Source organism: Anopheles merus, chromosome 3L (assembly GCF_017562075.2).
Source record: "Anopheles merus strain MAF chromosome 3L, AmerM5.1, whole genome shotgun sequence".
Lineage (NCBI taxonomy): Eukaryota > Metazoa > Arthropoda > Insecta > Diptera > Culicidae > Anopheles > Anopheles merus.
This window is the reverse complement of record NC_054085.1, coordinates 15,923,274-15,945,328: the sequence shown is the minus strand read 5'-3', so window position 1 is coordinate 15,945,328 and position 22,055 is coordinate 15,923,274. Positions and strand designations below refer to the sequence as shown.

The following is a 22,055-nucleotide window of genomic DNA, read 5'->3' as shown; positions in this document are numbered from 1 at the left end:
GGGAAGGGCCTCGGAATTGGTGTCACACTTTGGTAGGGTCTTGTGCTGGGCTGGAGCAGTTCAATTTGGCGTGTTGGCGGCGGTGCAATCTTTTTTCCTCTCACTACCTCTCTGTCTCTCGGTGGAACTACTCCTTGCCGGCTACGTTTGCTGTCCTTTTCAATCGTCGAACACGGACAACACACCAGCCTCTCTCACCAGGCAAGTCGGTAAGCCGGAGTAGGTGAGAGCTTGTTGTGGAGAGCAACACTCCAACACGAACAATCAACGCGCGTGGCATGTGAAGGCTTTCTACGTTGCCAAAAATCGCGTTTCGAAAGCATCGCATCGGATTTGGGCCTAGGTCGACCCCGTTCACTGATAGTAACGCTATAATCCGATCACGTGAAATGGATCACCAACTGGGTGTGTAGGAACCTTTCTACAACACCTTCACACCTTCGATCGTTAGAATAGGATGTGAAATAAGACGACAAATTATGCTCAAAGGAACATGTGCATCTTACGCCCTCAAACGAGCTTTCTCTCCCATGATCAACGCGATCACTTTTTTTCTGGTCTGTGCAATAGTGTTGCCGTCGCCAACGCAGGCGCGCACGCACGCTCTCCCCAATAACCTGTGGGATTATTATTATCGTCTCGGAAAACGATGTCACACACCCGCAACCCGCGTGTGAACGACCCGTCACAATTCACGCGGATGGGCGAACACCACACCACCCCTGCGCTTTTCGTCAAATTGCAATAAAGCAATCATCAAACGGGGCCGCGATGCAACAGCATAAACTATTGACCCATTTCACGGTACTAGCTTTGTAAGGGTGTCTATTTAAGAACCGAAGTGAAAGAGTCGATTCTGTTTTTTCAGAAGCGTATGTTACGATTAACTAGCTAACCAGAAGACGAGTAGCTCTGTTTGATGCCGGTGAAGTTACTACTCTCGATCAGTCGATCTTGCGAAGAGGTTGAAAATTGATTTCCACCATCTGCCGCGTTCTGGTCGCACAGAACCGACGCCAACGCTAACCGACAACACCACGAATAAACCTGTCACAGAGAGAGAGTGTCACAAAGAACACACCGCGCGTCTATAGATGTCATCCTTCCGCACGGTGTGTGATGAAAATGATGGTTTTTTTCCAACATCCTCTGCCTATGGTACCCCGAAAAACAGAATGACATCCAAAATAATCCGTCCGGACATTCGTGTCGCGGCAAGCGAAACATAAACCATGAGGCAATATTGTTCTGTGTCCCGCACACACACGTTACACAAGCGTTTGCAAGTGTTGTGATGTGATGAAAGCGAAAACAGGGTTACCGGGTCGGCGTCGGCAGCAAAAGAACGATCCCTCATGAAGCGAAACATCGAAAGTCCATAAACTTTGGAGTGAAAGTGAAACCATTCATTTTCACCCAGCCCCAACCTCCCCGGGGGGTTAGAAAATTTATGTCAACGTTATGTCTTTGTGAGGTTCTTTTCAATTTTTAGCATGATCTCATATGCTGCGATCATTTCACCTTTTCCTTTACCTTTTGCGATATACCCAAGTATTGACGACGTCCGGCGTGTTGGAGCGGCGCAGTACGCCCCGGAAGGAGGAGGACTTTTTGCGCAGAATGTTGCCACTGCTGGACTGGCCGGAAGTGTTGACCACCAACGAGGAAGATGAGTTCGATGAGCCGGAATTCCCTACAGAAGGGCACGACAGTGGAGGTTTGCTGTTGTGGTGATGATGCTCCCTCGATGACTTCAGCAGAGCACTCGCTAACCGACGTTGGAGCATACGCTGACTAGAGGTACTTCCCATCGAAGAAGCGGTCGTGGAGGATGATAACGAACCAGAACCCGACAGTGGCACCGAGGAAGAACTTGAGCTGGACGTCACAGCAGCGGACAACCGTGCGGACAGATTGTCGCTAGTACTGTCGAAGATGTTTTCAAAGTTCTTCCCGTGCTCCATCAGTCGTCCGAGGCTGCCCAAATCCCCCGTACTCCAGTAGAGCGTACGGTGCTGATGCTGTAGATGCTGCACAAAGCCATCGCTCTTCCAGTTCGTGCGCGACACCAGATCGGGCTCACTAGCGGCACGGCGACGCATCTGGCTTCCGTTGGGTCTTACCCTGCGGGCAGCGTAGCAACTACCATTTGTCATTCCAGCCTCACAGTCGTACCGTGCCATTCGCTTCAGATACTCAAATTTCACCTTGTTACCGGAGGAGCGCGAATGGTGGCCACCGTACACTGCACTGCTGCTGCTACCGCTGCCACTGCCCCCGAGGATGACATCTGCCCAGTGCGCTCGGCCAAGCGCGACTTCCGTGTTCTTGAAGTGTGCACACTCGTGCGTAGGTCGGCATCGTTTACGGCGCACGGAAAGGTTAAGACTGCGGCGATGCTGCAGAAACCGTTGGAACAGATTCGCCGTCCGCTGTTGCAGCTGTTTCTTGCTGCCGCGGCCTCCACTACCCCCCGTTGCGGATACTGGCTGGGCGGACGGTACCATCAGTGGGGGACGATGCTTTGGAGCTGCCAGTCCGTGCAGCTCGAGGGAAGACTGGGGCGATGGATGCTCTACACTCGATGAGGTTGCTCCACTTAACGAGGAAGACAGCGAGGAGGACGCAAACGATGACAACTTTTCGTCACTTTTCATCGGGAAACCCCCGGCGGACGGTGACGTTGTCGTTACGCTGTCCGGCCCAGACGGCGGACGACAGAGGTTGATTGGCGCAACCGGCCGACCGGTGGGTGCGGACGATGTGCAGCACGCCCCTGTGGTAGTGTCTATTTTAAGCATCTCCGCCCGATTGCGACGGTACTGCTGCTGCTGTTGCTGCTGCCGGTCGATCTCGTCCGCGTTGATGTCGTACCGCATCAGCACCGGGTAGTACTCGGAGTTATCGACGATGATGATCGATTTGTTGCCTCCGCCACCGCTCCCCGCTGGATGATGCAATGCCGGCCCGGGGTTTTGTGCCGGTTTATCGCCGGTTGTCGCACCGGCACCATCACTCATCATCATCACGAGCCGCGTCTCGTCCGTGCTGAGTGGGCGCTTGAGCAATATCGGCTCGAGCGCGTTCGGATCGACCAGCAGCACCGCCCGGTGATTGTCACCGTTGAAGGCGGACGTGTCGCTGGTGAATGTCTTCCGCTCGCCACCCGAATGTCGCCGACTGTTGAAGTAGAACTCGTGGAAATCTTTCGCTTCCGCATCCGGCCGCTGCTCACGGCCCCGCTTGTAAATCTCTTCTTCCAGTTTGCGGATCATGTTTAGATCTAGGCGCTGAGCACCAGTGGCTGGAGGAGCCTTCGAATCGACACTATCAACGGGAGATTCTTCACTCGGAGTCTGTGGAATGCTGCTGTTCGAGGGTGGCACACTGCTCCCGGGTGGTCTGTTGACATTTTCATTGTAATTTAAAGAGGCTCCTGCTTCTCCTCCTCCTCTGCTGCCATTTGTCGCAGAACCGAGAGACTGTTTGAAAAAGCTCAAAAAGCTAGACGGCCGTGACCAGATCCGGTTCCGGTTACACTTGATGCGATTCTTGTCCAGATCGATCACCCGATTACGCATCACTACCCCACCAACCGGCCCGGTAGCATCACCTCCTACATTGCTTAGGCCCATTGTTGTGGATGGGCTCGGAGGTGACATTCTTGGCACTGCGTCTTGGGCGGAACTACCGACTTGAGTTGATTCGCGGACGCGCGGAAGATTATGATGCGGCCGGTGCCGTTCGTGCAGTGCCATCCGATTGCTGAACACTGTCCCACTGATATCCCGGACACTCATGGCGGTAGCGACCGTTCACAGCGCCACATTTGGGGCCTACGCGATAACACAGCCCAAGGCTTCTTTTGCTTATCGTAAGCACTTTCCCTTTCACGAGGCAGAACCACTTCAGAACACACTTCAAACCTGGTCGAGATTGGAAGCTTGGTTTTGTGGGCGATGATTTAATCCGCGCGGAAGCTCTCACCTCACACACATACACACTTGTGAACGAACACTGCTAATGATTAATGGCACACGATACAGTGACGTCTCTTGTTGGGCAAGTTCCGGTGGCGGATGAAATCATACGTGTAACAAGAAATTTCGTTTTATAACACAACACGGCTCAAGCACTGCAATGTTGAATATAATGACACAGCACTTCAAATATGAGGATTTACTTTCGTTCAAGGTGAAGAAATCGTACAAGCGAAGATCACGATCATGTCAACTAACATTGCTGGTGAATACCACAGCTCCAGTCCAGTTCTGTTTGAGCTTAAAAATCCTAGAAATATGCAAGAATCCACTATGCAAATCAGATTTTAATGATCTAATCTCTTATTTATCCCACTTCAAAGTATATACCGCATAGCCTATCAAATGCGTCTTTGTCTTCTAAGGTTAACCACAACTGTCACTTTCAAAAAAATATCGTCTCTGGGACGCAACAAGCCTCAGGCAGAGATCTATCGCTAACAGGCTTTCAGAAGCGACCAGATCTAAGTTATTCTATCGCACACGGCGGCTAGATGGAACTGGTACGATATCTGCCATGGTTTGGCTCAAGGTGTTGAAGACACCTACGCGTCCACCGTTTCCATTCAAGCACGATCGAACAGGACAGAACTTGGTGTGGTGACGAGCGCGTGCTGAAGCTTGATTGAACCGAACGAAAACCGAACAATTCAACGACGAGATCATAAGCAAAAAATGAAACCACACAACTACTGAAAAAATAGCTAATTCCACTCTGTCATAGCTTACCGGTCCCTCCATGGGCCGATTATGGTAAACGCCCCTGCTATTTTGCTCAATACAACAAATGAATACAACGGCCGTTATGTCGACCAAGCTCCACACTTAGCATCGTACACAATAGAATGGGGACCCCTCGATGGTTATGCTTCGAGCCCTGCATGACTAACACGCTAAATACAGTGTCTCCGAGAGAATACTGGCTTCATCGTTGAATATTTTGTTCGCTCCGAAACAATTCCCCATTAAGTTGAAGGTAGTGCTAGGGGTCGCTTAATCCCGCGCATTGCGTCCACAAACTGGAGCCCTCGGGAGAGTTATGCCGTTCCCCATACACACACAACCTGATTTCAAATTAGTCTTTAATTTAATGCATAATTTCAACTACATTTCTGGTCTTGCTTTACGAGCATAAAACAAGCTTAACACACGGGCGCATTAGGCACAGAGCTTTTAAAGACCGATGTGAACCAATAAAACAGGCACATTAAAAAATAAGGTTCGCCCCAACTGGAAAGTGAGTCCCCACCAGCACACTACGACCGGCGTTGCATCTGAGGAATTTCTTGCCTCGGAATGTTACATATTTGCCATTAAGTCATTCTATCGCCGGTGTCCGCAAAGACCGTAACCATCAGCACCCTGAGCGGTGAGCGGATGATACCGGCGCGGTATCAAATATTTGCCTTCATCTTGAGCGCAGCTAACGCTACTTGAGTCAGCTCAACAACGTGTGTGCCGCTGCTGCTGCTGGTGGACGATGATGATGCGATATAAAGTCGCTTCTAGTAGAAAGTAACAAAACAAAAAGTCAATCACATCGGGCGCCGACCGGGAAGCAGATGCCTATTAATAAAGTAAACTAACTCTGAGGGAGGAGTGTAACCCTTGCCCGACGGCAAAAAAGAAGGAACGGCATTTGCAATCAATCACGGAGTCCAAGATTCATTCGCGAGATGTTTTCCCCAATGTCTGGGAGGATACTCTCTTCGGTCAGTGTGTTTGCTAATTGTTAGGTTGAGAGTAAGCTCCAATTCTGTTTCATGTGTGCATTAGCTCAGTTTGTTAAAGAAGACACAACACTCCGCCTTTCACTCGAATCGCGCAAACTTCTGCCATACCATGGCCATTCAGAAACAGGTCCCAGGCATGTACCCAGATGGATAACAAGAACGGATTACACGGGCAGCAAATTAACAAGTTTTGCAAACGCTTAAATGACCAACACGCTACAACGGTGCGTCTACGAAAATAATTCAATAATTATGATTGATCTACTTAAGGTTCCCTCTGTTAATGTGTGTGCCCGGAGGAACAGTTGGTCCCCGTTTGCCAACACATGGCCAGTGTTTGCCCAACTTCCCTGCGGGGTTTTGGCTACAACTACTACGACTTTTTTCGATGCCGGTTAGGTCCAAATTTCGCATGTCTTTTGGATGGTGCGCGGCCACCAAACCGCTTACGTCAAAAGTGGGCATCGCCAGAAACTGGTTCCACTGGTAGGAGAGCAGGAAAAAGGCAATCAAAATTACTCATAACCTTCCCTGCCGGCGATGGGAGGAGGAGGTTCGACGGATGACATGAGTTCAGCACAGTGCGGTGGCCACGCTGCGATGACCATCTTACGAATGACAGGTTTTGTGCTCTCCTCCCTTCCTTTCATCATGCTCCCGTGACAAAACTGGAGAGACTAGCAACAAACAGTCCCCCAATTGCTTTGGGGGATTTGGTTTGGGAGATTTTTGGTGAGATTTACATCTTACAGGTTTGCAAAATGATGTGCAAAAACAAAACTATTCTTTGGCATACGCCCAGAGCGCACACTAACAGTGCAACCGTTTGCACTAACTTTGCAAAAAAAGCCACCAATACTGATGTATCGCTATTTCTATCAATGATGATCATCTAGACAGCAATTCTTTGTCTGCCAGCTGCACATTAACATCGTTATGTGTCTTCTAAGCACGTTGTTTTAGTTCACCCGTTTGACATGTCAGAGACAACATTGGCGAGCTAGGGCAACATTACACAAGCTGTCGCTTATCAGCTTCAAAGCTAAGCACAACCACAACACACTGACAACAACGTCAATCCTTCCAGCGTGAGGTGGGAACATGCGTAAGACCTACCCAGGTCGGGAAGTTCAGAGACTTGCTCCGTTGGCGGCAATACGTCTCGCTGTCCGGGTTCCGTGACCTTTCCTTATCGGTAAATCGGGACACAGAGAGTCAGAGCACGGCTTGGTCGCAATTAGTCGCAGTTGTCATAGGGGAAAAAACCGATGTGCTACGAAAGAACCTTAACTTACATCTTCAGCCGGGTTCTTTAAAAGAAATGCTGATAAGGAAAGGCACTCAGAAGTTGAAAGCAGTTCGTTTGGTGGTGGTATGTAAATAATTTTGCGTGCTTCGTGTTTACCTTCCACAAGAAGTAATTGATAGGGAAATTGATATCTAGCTAAAAGCCTAGAGGGTACTTTTTTAAGGCTGTCAATGTTGATACCAATGCCAATAGCTGGCTACTACTCTCTAGGTCACGACGGTCCCAGTGCATTCGGGAACAGGCCACAACAAAGTGTAAGATCGACCTTGTGCTCGTTTATGGTTTCTTCTGTTGAGCAGGTTGCGTGCCAGAGCGTGGAATGTTTCGTATTTTTTTTTCACGGTACTTTATTCAGTAGACTCAGGCCTTGTTCGACCGATCGAACGCTCATATCCTTATTTACGACACATTTTAATAACGGTAAGTGGAGAGTGCAGTTAAGTAGATTCCATTAAGGATTATTCAAATGTTGATAAACGTACCAGACACCGAACCATCGCTCAGACACGGTAGGTAAACGTCGAGACAGTAACAGCATCTACATACGGCCGCCATCGTTTGCTTGTGCCATTTTGCATGCGATCACTATAAGGAAATCACTGAAAGCCACCAAAGCCAGGGCTGTGATTATAAAGACATTGGATTTGCGTACAACCCGGACAGCAACAACGGCATGGGAGAGGCCGAAAAACATCGCAAGGAATTTCATGAATTGAATAATCAAAACGCTGATAAATGCGTGCCAATCCCATACAATTAGGGAAGCCACACGTCTCCTCCAAAAAAATGTGCTCAATCATGTGTTTTCATAACTTTTTTTGTTGTATTTTTCGTAAACCCGTAAGGTTCATCGCAGGGTTCAAACATTCGTGCAAATGTACAACATCGTGTATTTGATTAGCTCGCAATTACAAGCCGGACGACCACCGACGTGGACACACCGACCAGCGATACTCTTCCTGGAGCGGCAGGATCTAACGGCACTGCTTCAGCTAATTGCTGATTGTGCGTCTTTAAGAGCCGCGTACCTTGGACGCTTCCAACCCTAGGACGATGATGCCGGGATGACCTCTGTGAGGAAGAGTTCGGGCAAGTAAACACCATTTACACGTATGCACCTTCACCGCCCTCATCCAGGCGACGGCGCGTTTCTTTCAAAACGTCAAATTGATAATAGCACCACGAAGTCTGGTGGTGGTGGCCTTCGGGTTGAAGTTGTCACATTTGACACATTTGGACACACGGCGAAAATCGACCCACACGCGCGCATAGCGAGTCGTAGGCTGGACGAGCTGCAACTTATGGTGGATGTGGTGATCACACTTTCTCGGAGGCGGACAGACTTAACGCGCCTGCTTCAACGCACCGACACAGGCGCACGCTCGGAGTCTTTCTGCAAACGCCAACCTCGTCACCGGGACATCAGAGCTCATTTAGACACGAACACGCGCGACCCACAAATTTTCGCCCCAGTGACGCATCGGGGCATGGGCCAAAAAAAAAAGACTGTATACTGAAATCTGTTTTTGGGGTGGAATGCACCATTTTCCTGGTTGAAAGCGTTTGTCCAGAAATTTATCGTGCCGTAAATTTTCATTACCTTCCCCTCCCCATGAAAGGTGTCTGCGGCGTACAGAGGAGTGTTACCATGTTTGGGATGCTCTTGTTTGCGTGAAGCAGCTCCTCCGAGTGCTTGTCGTTATTATAATGGTGTCAGATTACCATGCTTCACTCGTGTCATGTAAACTGAGGTGGAGATAGCTCTGAATGCACCTCTTAGTGTTCGATTTGTAAACGATTAAGAATGACATTGAGGCAAAGAATGCACGGTAGAGGATCAACATTCCAAAGATGTCTCCCTTGTGTCTAGCTGCAACAATAAGAAAACATTTGAATTATAGCCTTATGCAATGACAGTTGGCAGTTCTTTCAACAGAATCCACCTACCCGAAACAATGTACATTCCAAAAATACGGCAGCAAAAAAGTCGTCATTAAACGAATTAATCAAATGTCAATCCAACACTTTTACTGCTTTGGTCGTAAAAATGGGAAAGACAAAGGTATTTCCCAGCGGAACGTTAACGATCGCAGGAATAGAAATATATTACCAAGAAGTCAACGTTCCTTTCACAAATAGCCCCTGCAGCCAAAGATGGCAAATGCCTCGAAATGAATGACAACGTGTGATGGCATTTGAACCAGGAAGCTAAACTTGGTTTGGTTTTTAGTGAGAAACGCAAGGAAATTGTTTCAAAATATGCATCTCCTCCGTTTTTATTGATGGAATAAATCTCTCTGGCTATTTCAAATCATTCCAAAGGGAAATTAATTGCCAGTGGCAAAATATGGACCGCGTGTTTGGAGTTGCATACCAAACCCCTACACACAAACAAACTATTATTCTTGTTCCTCAAGCACTGTGAAGAACACAACACAAAGAGCAAACAACAAAATCAGCCACACCGAAACAAGGTGAGCAATTTCGCAATCACTCGTCGCATCGTTTACCTTCTATTCATCGATCGGAAGCATTCTCCCGATCGAGATCACGGCATGTACACAACACGATCGCCGTTGTAATGATGCTCTGAGGACGCACCCCGTTTGCAAAATAACAATTTGACAGATGGGTTTTAGCCGGTATGTAAACAGACCCACGTCGACCAACGACCCCCCCCCCACCGATCGATTGATTCCACATTCTTCCCCGCTTAATGTGGCGATTATGTTTGCCAATCTCGGCGAGGGCCAATGATCTTGCTGTGTTGTGTGCGTGTGATTTGAAGCGCACCAAATTTAAAGCACGATCTGCATTCCGCTCCAAAAAATAAAAAATAAAAGCGATGGGAATGATGTTCTGTGAAGCGGACGATCCGCTAAACTGCACGACCGAGGTGTTTCGCTAGACGATGCAACAACATCACGCTGAATGGAGCTGGGGAGGAAAGGGTCGATCGATGCCTCAGCAAATGCCGGGAGACGGTCGCTGCAATGTGGATGTTCCAGCACACAAATGAGGTCTTTCTCGAAGGCAGAGAAACGATCGGTACCTCGGTACGGTACCTTGCGAAAACATCGCAAAATTGGTTCTGACGAATTTCAATCTGCAACACATCGCGCTGCAAGTGGCATCAGCGTGCTCACGATTTTGCTAAATACTGCCGTGCATCGTACCCCCCAACTTCTGACCAAGGGATCTACACTCCCTGCTGCTGAACGGGAGTACACCTCAGGTAAGCTTCAGAGACAGACAATATGCGAATACGTAATAAATCAAAATTAATTGACACCAGTCACACTCTTTTTTTGCAAGGTTTTGCTGCTGCTGCTGCTGATGGTACCTCCTGGATCCAGCAAACTCCGACGACAAGCAGCACCAACACACAGAGCCGTTTCGAGAAGTTGTTTGGAGGGGCAAAAGGTGTCTACAGATCACAAGAGGGATCAGAGGCGGGTGACCAATAAAGCCACCACGAGAGCATGGCAGTGGGCCAATGGGTTACTACTACGACCAGCAGACCCAGCAGACATTGCGAAATTCTGCAAAAATATCGTGAGAGATCGTTGATCACTTTCAGATTATTTTTGTTTTCTTTTTTACTTCTTAATCGATCTGAAGGACGATAACATTAATCCACTCGAAACTACCGTCACCACCACCTCGGTCTGGTGTGGTGGCAGCTACTTTACAGATTAAGGAGCTCCCAGAATTGAAGACATGGCAAAGTCTGGAGTTGGCCCGTTGGCAGCTAACCAGATATCCATAACATTACCGTATCACTTGCATCACTTTCATCTATGCCAAAAGCAAGAGAGGGCAAAACCAGGCGGTTAGACTTCCGCCGTGATTGATCGGTTTTTGGGGTCATTGAGCCAAGCCTCCGCAACGCCCCAACAAAGGACCACCGCAAGGGGTAGGAAGAAAGCGTCTGTTGCGGCAGTGTGCGATTAATCTTGGCACGCACGCGACAACAACCGCTCAAGTGGAACATGGGCCCGGTCGGTCGGTCGGTCGGTTTGCTGTGAAGGCATCCTCCTTCTCTGCTGTGCATGTTTTGATCACGGGGCGGCAAACAGTGGCAACGAATCTCTCCACCACCGTCCCGAGTATCTGGATATCTGGCACAATCGCAGTGATTCTTCGCCGCCAAGAAGCCGCTCGAGCTGTTTTGCGACGGTCAGCGTTGTACGCACAACACACAGACACACACACACACTTGGTGGTGATTTTTCCGATCTTTCCCGTATGATAGTGCGTCTGAAGACGACAGGCGCCGATGTGTCCGGATGACTCGCAAGTCGTCGGCATGGCTGTGCGCGCGGCGAGAGTGACTCCGCAGCACACCCGGGGGTACTATAATTAGATGCACTCCGCGCCTAGAGGCGACATCTTCGGCTCGTTGCAACAGACAAAAAAAGGTGGAGAGGAGATGATGTGCTGCTGTTGCTGGTGATCAAGCGTTCCCCGGGAACGTGTCAATATACGATCGTGACGTACAACTTTCGTTTTCAATTCACACACTGATAAGTGGGGGATGGGAGACTTCATACTCCCAAAAAGGTCGTTTTGCACGTGAAAGTTTTATTCGCTCGCTGGACTGGAACAGGAACTAGTTGGTAGACCGCACTGTTCAGAACCTTTCTTATATTTCTTTCGAAATATTTGTACGACTTCTTCACCACACAAAATGCTCAAGATTTCAGCTATCGAACTTCACAATCACACTACACGGGCATTAGGCAGCGCGGACCACACTGACAGCAGCAGTCGCCGGCGGTGGTGTTGATCCAAAGCCAACGACAGCTTAGTTGATAAGATGCAGCAGGCTCTGCTCAGGCAGGCAGACAGGAACAGTAGGCGCCAACTGACCGAACATTGCGATACCGCTCTAATCGATGCTGCTGCGTGCCTTCTCTTCGAACCGAGCGTCACTGATAACAAAGTGGCCACCAGAGTAACCCACCAGCAGGTAACCACGCCGCGATATCGAACTTTACGCACGCACACGTACCACTGTTTCGTGTCTCACGCTTAGTACACCGGTGAAGTACACTAGCACACTAAAAAAAACACTGTTTCTCCCTTTCATAGGAGCACTTTCCGTGTCTTGAGAAAATCGGATGTTTGCACTGCCCGTTGTCAGGCTACGGTATATACCCGCGAAAGGGCAACCGAAACGCGAAACGAACAAAACAAACAGCAAAAAAAACGCTGTTGTCGCGAAACACGCTTGCGAGCGCGGATTGACTTCGCGATCCGCTGCAGTCCGCGTCTTGGCACGATCTGTCAACGGTGATCACAACAAAGTGCACGCACAATTCGCTCATGCTCGCGCCGATGGCTCCTTCTCTCGCTGTCTGAAGGGCTGACTGCGCGCTCTCTCTCTCAAACGCGCCACAAAACGCCGACAAATCTAATGTGGTGGGACGGTTGCTCTCCCTTTCTCAATCTGGCTCTCGCTCGGTGGAGCAGTACGGTAGAGCGTAGACGACATTTTCAGACTCTCTGCTAAATGTTGAAGAAGAGGAAAAACCCCCAGCTCAACGGGCAGCCTCCTCTCTTGCCGGGGCAGATTGCGGAGCAGATTTAAGTGTCTCTTGGCGTGACTTAAGGAAGTAGGTTGACCGATAAGTTCGTGAGGTTTTAATGATTTTATTATTTGTTGTACAAGTCCCATACAAAAAATAATAATAAAAAAAATTGCAAGTTACAGAAATCACATTAAGTAGCACATGCTTTTGTCTGTGAAACCAATCAAAACGGGCCACTTTGCTGCTCCAACACACTCACTAAGATAAATGACAGCGTAGCATAAACAAAACAAAAAGGGCTCGAAACTTCCCTTCATCTCCGCACGCTTCAAGACAAGACCTTCGTGCTGCACTTGAGGCACAAAACGGGAGTTCGTGTTTTTCGTTGTTTATGTTTTCCGTTTTCCCCACCCTTCTATCGAAGAGACAGACACAAACCGGACAGCAAATAAAAACATTAGAAAACAGAAAGAAAACGGAACACTGCCGTGCACAAAGTTGCGCGATTAGCAGATTGAGGTGGTATGACATTTCAAACAAATAACTTTGCCGTTTTGTTTACGCGCACCGCTCGCGCGGCCACTCGGCTATACATACATTTATCCCAGCGCGGACAATGTAACCGACGTGGAAAATTGTCAATCCCGGTCTGCCTTGCTGCTTGTCTGCCTCCCCGGTGGGAAACCGAAACGATAATGAACACGTTCGTTTTGCCGTGGTTAAACGTAAATAAAAACGGACCATCATCATCGCACTCCACCGCTACGGACGGGAAATGGTTGTGTGAGGACGCTGATTAAATGGACACACACACACACCGGCCTTCTCTCCGTATGTCCACTGGTGAATGTATGAATGAACAGCAAAAACCCCCAGTGTTGTAAATGGTCCGGCAAAGAGGAAGATATTGGTTTTTTGTTGCAATAATATTTTGAATACCAAAATTGCTGAATTTCCTGTTAACATTGCCCATTTTAGCAAGCGCGCGGCGGGCGTCTGTTTCTGTTGCAATTTCTGTTTAATTAAACTGTGCCATTGACAAAGGCCCTTTGAGTGGTTTAATTGAATAACTTTTGAATGGCAACGCAAATCGAACGGAAATTGGATAATATTGGTGTCCGTTATGCTCAAAAAACGATGCTATTTCGGGGACGGATATTACGGTCCGAAGGAAGGAGCAGCATATTCTAGCAGCTCATTTACATTGCTCGCCCCGGTAGATCGCGGGTAGGGGAGCATTTATTGAAAGGAAACCCAACGAAAATGGGGACCATTAAGGATGTGGTCCACAAATGGGTCGGCGAAAGGCTTGGACATATTCAAATGAGTTCTGCTTAACAAGGGTTTAAAACCGGTTGCTTGCCTGGTAGAATAATGAATAAAAATATGAGACAACAAGAATTTAATTGGTTTTACTTCCGATTTGCGTTTTTTAACAACACACTTTTTCTAAATTGGGTTATATCGATTGGTGTAGTTCTAAAGTCAGAATTGTGTAGGTTCGATTGGTTAATTATTCACAAATACCTTACGTCAAGAGCAATAACATTAAAAAGGACTTAAAGAAGACTATTCCTTGAACAACAATCTGGAAAAAAATGAAAGCAACGCTAACCTATATTCCAACATGGATCAACATTTTACCATTTTCAAACCCAACGGCACACTACCGCTGTCTGTCTAGACAAGTAGCATGTGAAGAAGAACCACAGCGAAATAAAAGTAACACGCGATGACTTAGAGCCCAATGTAAACACAACACCAGCCAGCCAGCCAACAAAGCCGTGGCATTGATTCATGCAAACCAGTTCCTGCCTTATCGTGTCGCAACACACCCTCCGCTCCAGACGCGGGCAGGAATGGCCACAAGAGCCGGCCCACAACCGGAAGAGATGCACTTTGCGTCGACTCCTGTACGTTCGTTCTGTGTTCCGTCCCTGAGTAAAAGCAGACATGGCGGGGTTCACCCATCAATAGCGTTGGCGCGCGTTGGCTGCAGCAAATGTGCATTGACCCCTTATCATAAATTATCATAAAACGAGCGAGCGTGCGTTGTAAACTGTTGCCCACTGGCCGTCACCGGTCGTCGTAGTCGTCGTCGTACCGGCGTGTTAATTTGAGTTTATATCCACGTAACGGACCTTTCGACAGACGCATCCACCCACCCACAAGGTCTGAAAAAACCGACTGAACAACTACAACCGAGCAAAAAGATGCTCTGCCGCTCGGCTACGAGACAAGCTTCACAAGCTCCAGCGAGCAAAAGGGTTCTAGAGTAGCGGAGGGCGTGTAGGTAAAACAATTTCCATTCCACGTGGGGGCTACGGCAGCGTCTTTTGGCAGCGCGTAAAATGTTGCTACCCACGCGTCAAATCAGAAAAAAGAAGAAGAAAAAACGGTATACGGCTTTGCATCGGCCCACAAATTATGTTGACCATCCGAAAGGTAAAAAGGCACAACAACGGTTCTGGTTGTGTTTCTTTTGCGTTGTGTATGCACGTAGTGTTTACTGCAGTTGCCGTTTGCGACAAGGGCGTCCAGTTTCGAACGATGGATTCTACATTTTGATCAATCTTTCCCGGGTTTAGCCGTTGAACAGTACCAGAATGAAAGGATAAAGATACAGGCACAGTCAATTATTCAGCTTTATAGCACCAAATTGTATAATGATTTTCGTTGTTGATGAGATTCGTCCCGACGAATAAAAAAAGAGCTTTAAAGCTTAATTTATTCATTTATTTCCCGCTTCACGTGAAAATGTGTCTCTTTATAGAGGCAGGCCCAAATAAACCATTCAAACCCACGATGAAAAGAGCAATCAAACTATCATCAACTGCATTTACACTGACACTAAAGCAACAATGTCGGAAACGCGTTCAACCATCGGATCGTATTACAACCGCTTAGAACTTGCCGAACTTTCCGCCAGAGAGCGCCACCGCTCCACTGATTCATTAGCACACGCACGTGGAGACGATCCTCTGTCTCTTGCGCGAGCGCACCAGCAGCTTCAAGAAGTACTGCAATCCGGCATTAACCGGCCGATGATGGTTGGCTGATTGGCGCGGTGGTGCCGCAGTTGATGATGGCGAATGATGCATTGGTTTGCATCGCAGATGCCCTTTTTCTTTGCTTGCGTTTGTGCGCGCGAGTGTGGATTGGCGCCGACACAGAAGACACCGCCAAGCGCATAGTATTTGTGTTACATTACTGTTTTTTTTATGAATTGAAATAAAAACGCAACAAGCGGTTGCGATGATTGAGGCGGCAGATTGTGTGCGGTACTTGCACTTTGTGGTGTGCAGCAGTATGAGTGGATTGCGTTTTTCATGTGTTTTCGCTTTTCCTGGCTGTTCTCGAGCACAATAAACGGGGGAAGACTCTTGGGGTCTCTCCTTAGCAGCACACGACCGGTCAAACGTTAGGTCATCAAGATGAGAATTCTTAATTAGACACAGAGTTTCCGACAACGTAAGATACATAGAGCAATGACTAAGGAACAATGAAGGCTTATAAAGAAAGGTCCGAGGTTCATGAGGGCCGTTTTGAAAAGGGAGAGCATCATTGATAAGCACTGTTTACTTACAAAACCTTTAAGGAAGAAGATAATCTTCATTTGGTCAGTAAGAAGCACAAACTTACCTGGAAAGATAACAAAATAAATTAAATATTAGATAAAGTTTAAAAGAAAGATAATATTTTACATGTGAGTATCACTGGAATGGTCATTCGTTGTTTTCTTTGATTTGTTTTAAGTTCAGATCAGATCAGACACGGATCATTTATCCCTGGGGCTTGTAACTGCATCTGCTTGCACCCGATGCAAACGTAATACGATGTAATGCAACACTGTGCATGTCTCATTTGTCACATACGTCCGGCGATATCAAAACTCGATCCCATATCGATTGAAATCAGACGCAGCAGGCAAAGATATAGTGCAAATCGAATAATATCCCCCGGGGACGATGGTAAATGGCAACTGTGAGGAGCGTCGGTATTGAATAACGCATAATACAAGTACAAGTGCATTTGAGCGTAATTCAATGCGACATGTAATGCAATAAGAAACTCGTACACAGTATTGAAGGGTCGATTGTATTTAAAAAAGCAGTTCACTTTCCTCGCTAATCAAGTTGGATGCCAGAAAGAAGGAGAAAAAATAGTGAAAGGAAAATTGCATCAATCGGGAAACTCAATGCAGGCGCAGCGCGCTAGTGATCCATTTAAAGTACTCTCTTCCAAGACGATTGGTATGAATTTTCCCACTTTCACCGGCGACGATTCCGTGATTAGTAGTGATAGAGTAGAAGCACAACGAATGCGTCACACGTCTTTCGCCGCTTCTGCCCCATATCTCCCTGAACGATGCACAACACCGCCCAGAATGTTCGTGCGTTTCAGAAGCCTTGAGCGCATCCAACAAGTCCATTGCCCGGCGTGCAATCTCGTACCGTGATGCGTGCGTGAATTCGCAAATGATGCCGGGTGTTTGGTGGTTCGGGCGAGAGTATTTTTACAGTGCGCTCTCCCGCGTAAGTCTATCGCTTGCGAATTAAATCACCAAGCGCCGTCTGGCAGATGGGATTGCATGGGCAACTGCAAAAGAAAGGCTTCTATGGGATGTGCAAGCCCGGAAAAAGACGAGATCGAAACCGTTGATGATAATCCGCAAAGTTATATGCGTTGTTACGTTGTTGTAGGTGGCGAAGAAGGCGTAAGAGCATCAAGGTAATTGAAATGCAAAGCTGGTGCATAAAAATAGCGTAACACCCGAGATGATTATAGCTGGGTAAGCGATGCAACACCACGCAATGCACAACAGCGACTGCTGACGCTGATGCTAAGTGGCAAAGCAGATGAGATTGACACGTTTCCGATTGGATGCTGGATGAAGATAAGAGCTCAACTAACAGCCACTTCCTTGAAGTGATGGTGAAAATTCATGATTGATTGCTTCTTCCCACCAGTGGCTTGACAGAGGGCGTCAGACAGTCTTCAGGTTCAAGCTGTACTATCTGGTGTTGCAAGAATTGCAAGAAGGTTGCTTCACAGACAACTCTACTCCATATATCGACTCGATCATGCGCCACCCAATGTTAAAGCGGTTCAACGACCCAATTATTCAGGAGAAGAAAAAAAAAAACAGTCCAAAACAAACAGGGAGTGACTACTTTTACCATCAGTTAGCGTAACATTAGCGTTCCAAACTGCCACCCACATTCCAGACGGGAGGTACGACTGCACCCATCACATCTCTTACAAGAGCTGCAGTTGTAGTTGTAGTCCCCTTCGGAATTGAGTACAAGGTGTTCCGTGTGTTGGCAGATAAGTAAGTTAGTAAAGGATTTGTTAAAGAGAGAGAGAGAGAGAGAGAGAAAGAGAGAGAGAGAGAAAGAGAGAGAGAGAGAAAGAGAGAGAGAGAGAAAGAGAGAGAGAGAGAGAGAGAGAGAGAGAGAGAGAGAGAGAGAGAGAGAGAGAGAGAGAGAGAGAGAGAGAGTTACAAACAAACTTTGGCTCACAAATCCAATAGCAGCAGCATAAAACCACAGCAAACCGTCTCTGCAATTCCTATGAACCTTCATGTCCTCGCACGCGTCCTGCCGCACGACAGTCACAAAAAAAAGAGTAACCGTGTGGGCAGGTACTTCGTCGTCGGTGGAACCGGTACATTGACGCCTCCTCACTTGCAACAAAGCAAACACAGGCGCACATGCGGCCGTTTTTATGCAAATGGTTTCGCGCGACTTTCGTGGGCTCGATGTTTTACGAGCTGGGCTCGACCGGAGCAACCCCCGCCAAGCGCTGAGGCTCGAACACCGGATGGGTTCGTGGTTAGGCAACGCAGACGCTGGTACGGTGGTCTTGCGTTGCGAAAGAATGTTCGCACCTTTGCGATGCAGTTCAGTGCAGCAAAATGTGCCAATCGTACCGATCGCGCTTCTGGGTTGCACTGAATTTACGATCATTGGCGTTAGACGGATTATTGCAGCCGTGCTGTTTGGCGAATGGGTGTATTTAGTGGAAAAGCTAAAAACAGCGATTAAAAGAACAACTTTTTTTTCATTGGAGTTGATGGAAAGCTTTGACGTTTATGGCGGATAATAAAATTAAGACATTTTCTTTAGGTGTCAGTAATTAACATACACTGTGTTGCTTATTTATTACGAATACTGTAAGGTCCTCAGTATCTATCCTTATATATCAGTTCGTACGCAGACTGTTAAATAATTAACCTGGGTGCCAAATCTAGCAATTGGACAATCATTAGACCTTAATAGCTATTTACCAGTATTGAGCAAACACTCCGTTACCCACAATATGCACAACAAGAAAAGCATATCAACAGTCATCGCTCAATGTTTAGTTGGGAGTTGAGTACCCATTCCAAACAGCATGGCATATGCAACCCATTTTTTGCGCATTATTGATACAACATTATTACGAGTGAGCACATTTTGCAACCCGCATTTTCGACGATCAGCACCCACAAATCACCGCTCACCAATGGTACGGAAATGCTCCTATGCTCCCTCGAGACGGTAGCCCAGCGCAGCAACTTGGCCAGATTTTCTGGCCCGGCCTCTGTTATCTTTCTCGCGAAATCAAAATAAACCAATGCCGGGGCTCTCGCTCGCCCGCCCGCCGGTGCTAACCTTTGCCAGCTTACGACATTTACGACTGTTTCAGGTTGCTGCACAACGTTCTACTGTACACAGCAGCCGCGGTCAATTCAACATTTCAGCAGCTGTGTGCACAGTAGTAGTAGTAGTAACCCCTGGGAAGGTTTCAGGATGTCCGTGTGAATGTTTATTCCCTATCTTTGGTAGGTAATCGACGCAATGGCAATTGCACGCCTAACCGGACCGTCATGGGGAAATCGAACTGGACTGTTTTGCAAGATTTTACTGCCTAAGCGCTCAGGACAGGAGGTACCGCCAGAGGGCGCACAGAGACGTGCGCGCTGTGGAAAGCAAATGCGGAGTGAATTCTTCTGGCAAATGAGTTATTTTACGCTGCAGAATATCAAACATATGTAGGTAGTGTGTGGTGTGTGGCGGGCACTACAAATTTAATTATCAATAAACCTGTATGTGCGTGTGTGTGTTTGTGACCATTAAAACAGAATCGGGGCCAGCCTGGACTATTACAGGAACGGCGATCGCCAGTAGTGTGCGCTGATAATTAATTAAAGATTCTTAATCGAAACCTATCAAATATATCTGGAACAGGTTCGATGGATATGTGGGACCATAAAAGCCCTGCACTTGCCTATGAGTTCATCCAGCTTAATCATCCATTTTATTCTACAGCTGAGATTACGACCATGACAGGAGATATCTGTACGAACACTTTGATACCGGAATTAAAAACAAAACCACGCTTATTTCCCACTGCAATTGAACCGACCGAGAGGGAGTGGTACTTGGATTGCAAATTCGGATGCAATTACAGCCTACCGAAGGGGAAGAAAAAAGGAGTGTCCGATGGCATTGGTTTACAGTGATACATATTATAATTAATTCCTCAAGCAGGAAAAAAAATGAAACAAATTCGTCAAATTCAACCTTCCAATGGTGTGCTAATGGTGACAGATCAGTTTTAAAATCAACGGTACACACCATTACTTTGTTGCATCGTGTGCCGGGGTTTGCCTCGTTTTCAGCTCCATAACAGCATCATTGTCTGAATGCTACGCTTATTTCCCATGACTCAGTCGCGCTCAGGCTCAGTCGGCAAACTGTCTGGTAATTTGTAAGCGGTGTCCGACGAAGCGTGATGTGGTTGACTGTTTTTTTTTTTTGGTTGTGTTGAATTTCCCCCCACATTGGTTTTGTGAGTTCTTTCATTTAACCAACGGCGGACCGCTGCCTGCTCCCTTCATCCGATCTCAATTAACGTGCTCAACATCTCAGAAAATAATAATGATGCATTTTTTGGTCGTCGTTGTCGTTGCTGCTGCTGTTGGCTGATTATTAATTTGTCCTGCAGCTAGACGCCCCGAAATTAGTATGCAATTATTTCGAGGCGAGACGTCCCCGGCTGACTTGAGTGCCGGCAGTCGGGTGAGAATGGTAATAAATGGTTGTGCGATCGTGGACTGCTTACAATCAAATTCTCGTCATGATTCGTGGATTTTTATTCAAAAGTCATGCGTACACACTTGTCGGTGGGAACTCGAGCACGGATTGGAACGCGATTTCTTTCTCCACCCTTGTGCTCAAACTCCGCGCACAAGGGTCATAACTAGCATCGGGAATGAAAATATAAACAAAAACATGCTCGAGGACACTTGCGCGTGGAAAGGTTTCAACTAACCAACCAACCAACCGAGACGGAGAGCTTACTGTTTTTCCAACAAGAAGTTGGATTAAAGTGCCCTTTTTACAACAGCTCACCGAAACAATAAAAAACATGCTTACCAATAGTGCAGAGATTTTACCAACACACACAAGAACAGTTATACATTTAATACTACCAGCATGATTTTAGCAAAAGGTTACACACGGGACGCTTTCTTATTTATTTACAAAACGAACGGGAGAGCAACAATTTATGAACTACGATTCGAAAGTTCATGCCCATTAGTGGACCTTTCTGCGAGCATTAATGGCTCCATTAAAAGCATAACCATGAATTACAAGTTTTGCCCCACAGAACCACCGAAACTGCTCAGGCCAAAGAGGTACAGTTCATTTATCAAAGCGAATGTGTGTTGGGAAAAGCAACAAGTACTGCTTGCGATGCACAGAGCTGCAGTGCAATCAGATCAGATTGTGTACCGCTGAATGAGTGTCATTAGAAACGTTTATCGAGATTTGATTGATTGGCGATTACATCTATCGCTCAAAATATCGCTCGTCCCACGCGCGTTGATGCATATCCTCTCGGCCTGCAGTGGGTCAACAATCGTGCACGCTTGTAAACAACATTCTATCTGCCGTCGGTCACAGATATTGTCCTACTCTGCCCTCCAGCTTGGTGGCGGTTTAAAAATAAACCACACCGCATTCTCTCCCAGCATGCTCTCCGTGATCCAATCTGCAGTGGATTGGAACACGATTGCATTAATTAATTAAACGGCGAGGTTCACCACTGAAGCATTCCTTCCATCGCCGGTGGAGACTCGCCATACCCAGCGACGCGCGGTCTATCAAGATTTTTGCATTTTGATTAGAACCGGGCGGGCGGTCGGGCTTGCCGAGTTATTTAGTATAATTTTATGCTTAAGCTGACACCAAGTGTGGACACCTTAGATTGTGGCCCCTTCCCCTCCATTGTGGCTTCTCTTACCTCTACACTGTTATTTGGCATTGCATATGCAATCAGCGGTCAGGCAAAAGGAAGTCAATTATTATTAATTACAAACTTACTGTTTTTGATGAATATTCCACCAAGCGTCAGCTGAGACTAAACCGTGAATTATTTGCTTAATTTC

The 22,055-nt window shown here is 47.3% G+C and overlaps 1 protein-coding gene across 7 annotated transcripts in view; it reads right to left on the bottom strand.

Annotated features, from left to right (window-relative positions):
• The window catches only part of LOC121600490, a 76,285-nt gene that overhangs the window by 13,923 nt on the left and 40,307 nt on the right, over positions 1–22,055 (bottom strand). Inside the window, exons 1-2 of one of the 7 annotated variants that reach the window (XM_041929130.1) lie at positions 12,049–12,183; positions 1,534–4,135 (exon numbers count right to left, since the gene is read on the bottom strand). The exons of 2 other annotated variants lie outside the window; for them this stretch is intronic. In XM_041929130.1, coding sequence (XP_041785064.1) covers positions 1,534–3,800 — 2,267 coding nt within the window. In that variant the 5' untranslated portion in view covers positions 3,801–4,135; positions 12,049–12,183. 4 more of the 7 variants (XM_041929132.1, XM_041929131.1, XM_041929133.1 and 1 more) reach the window with 4 other exon arrangements.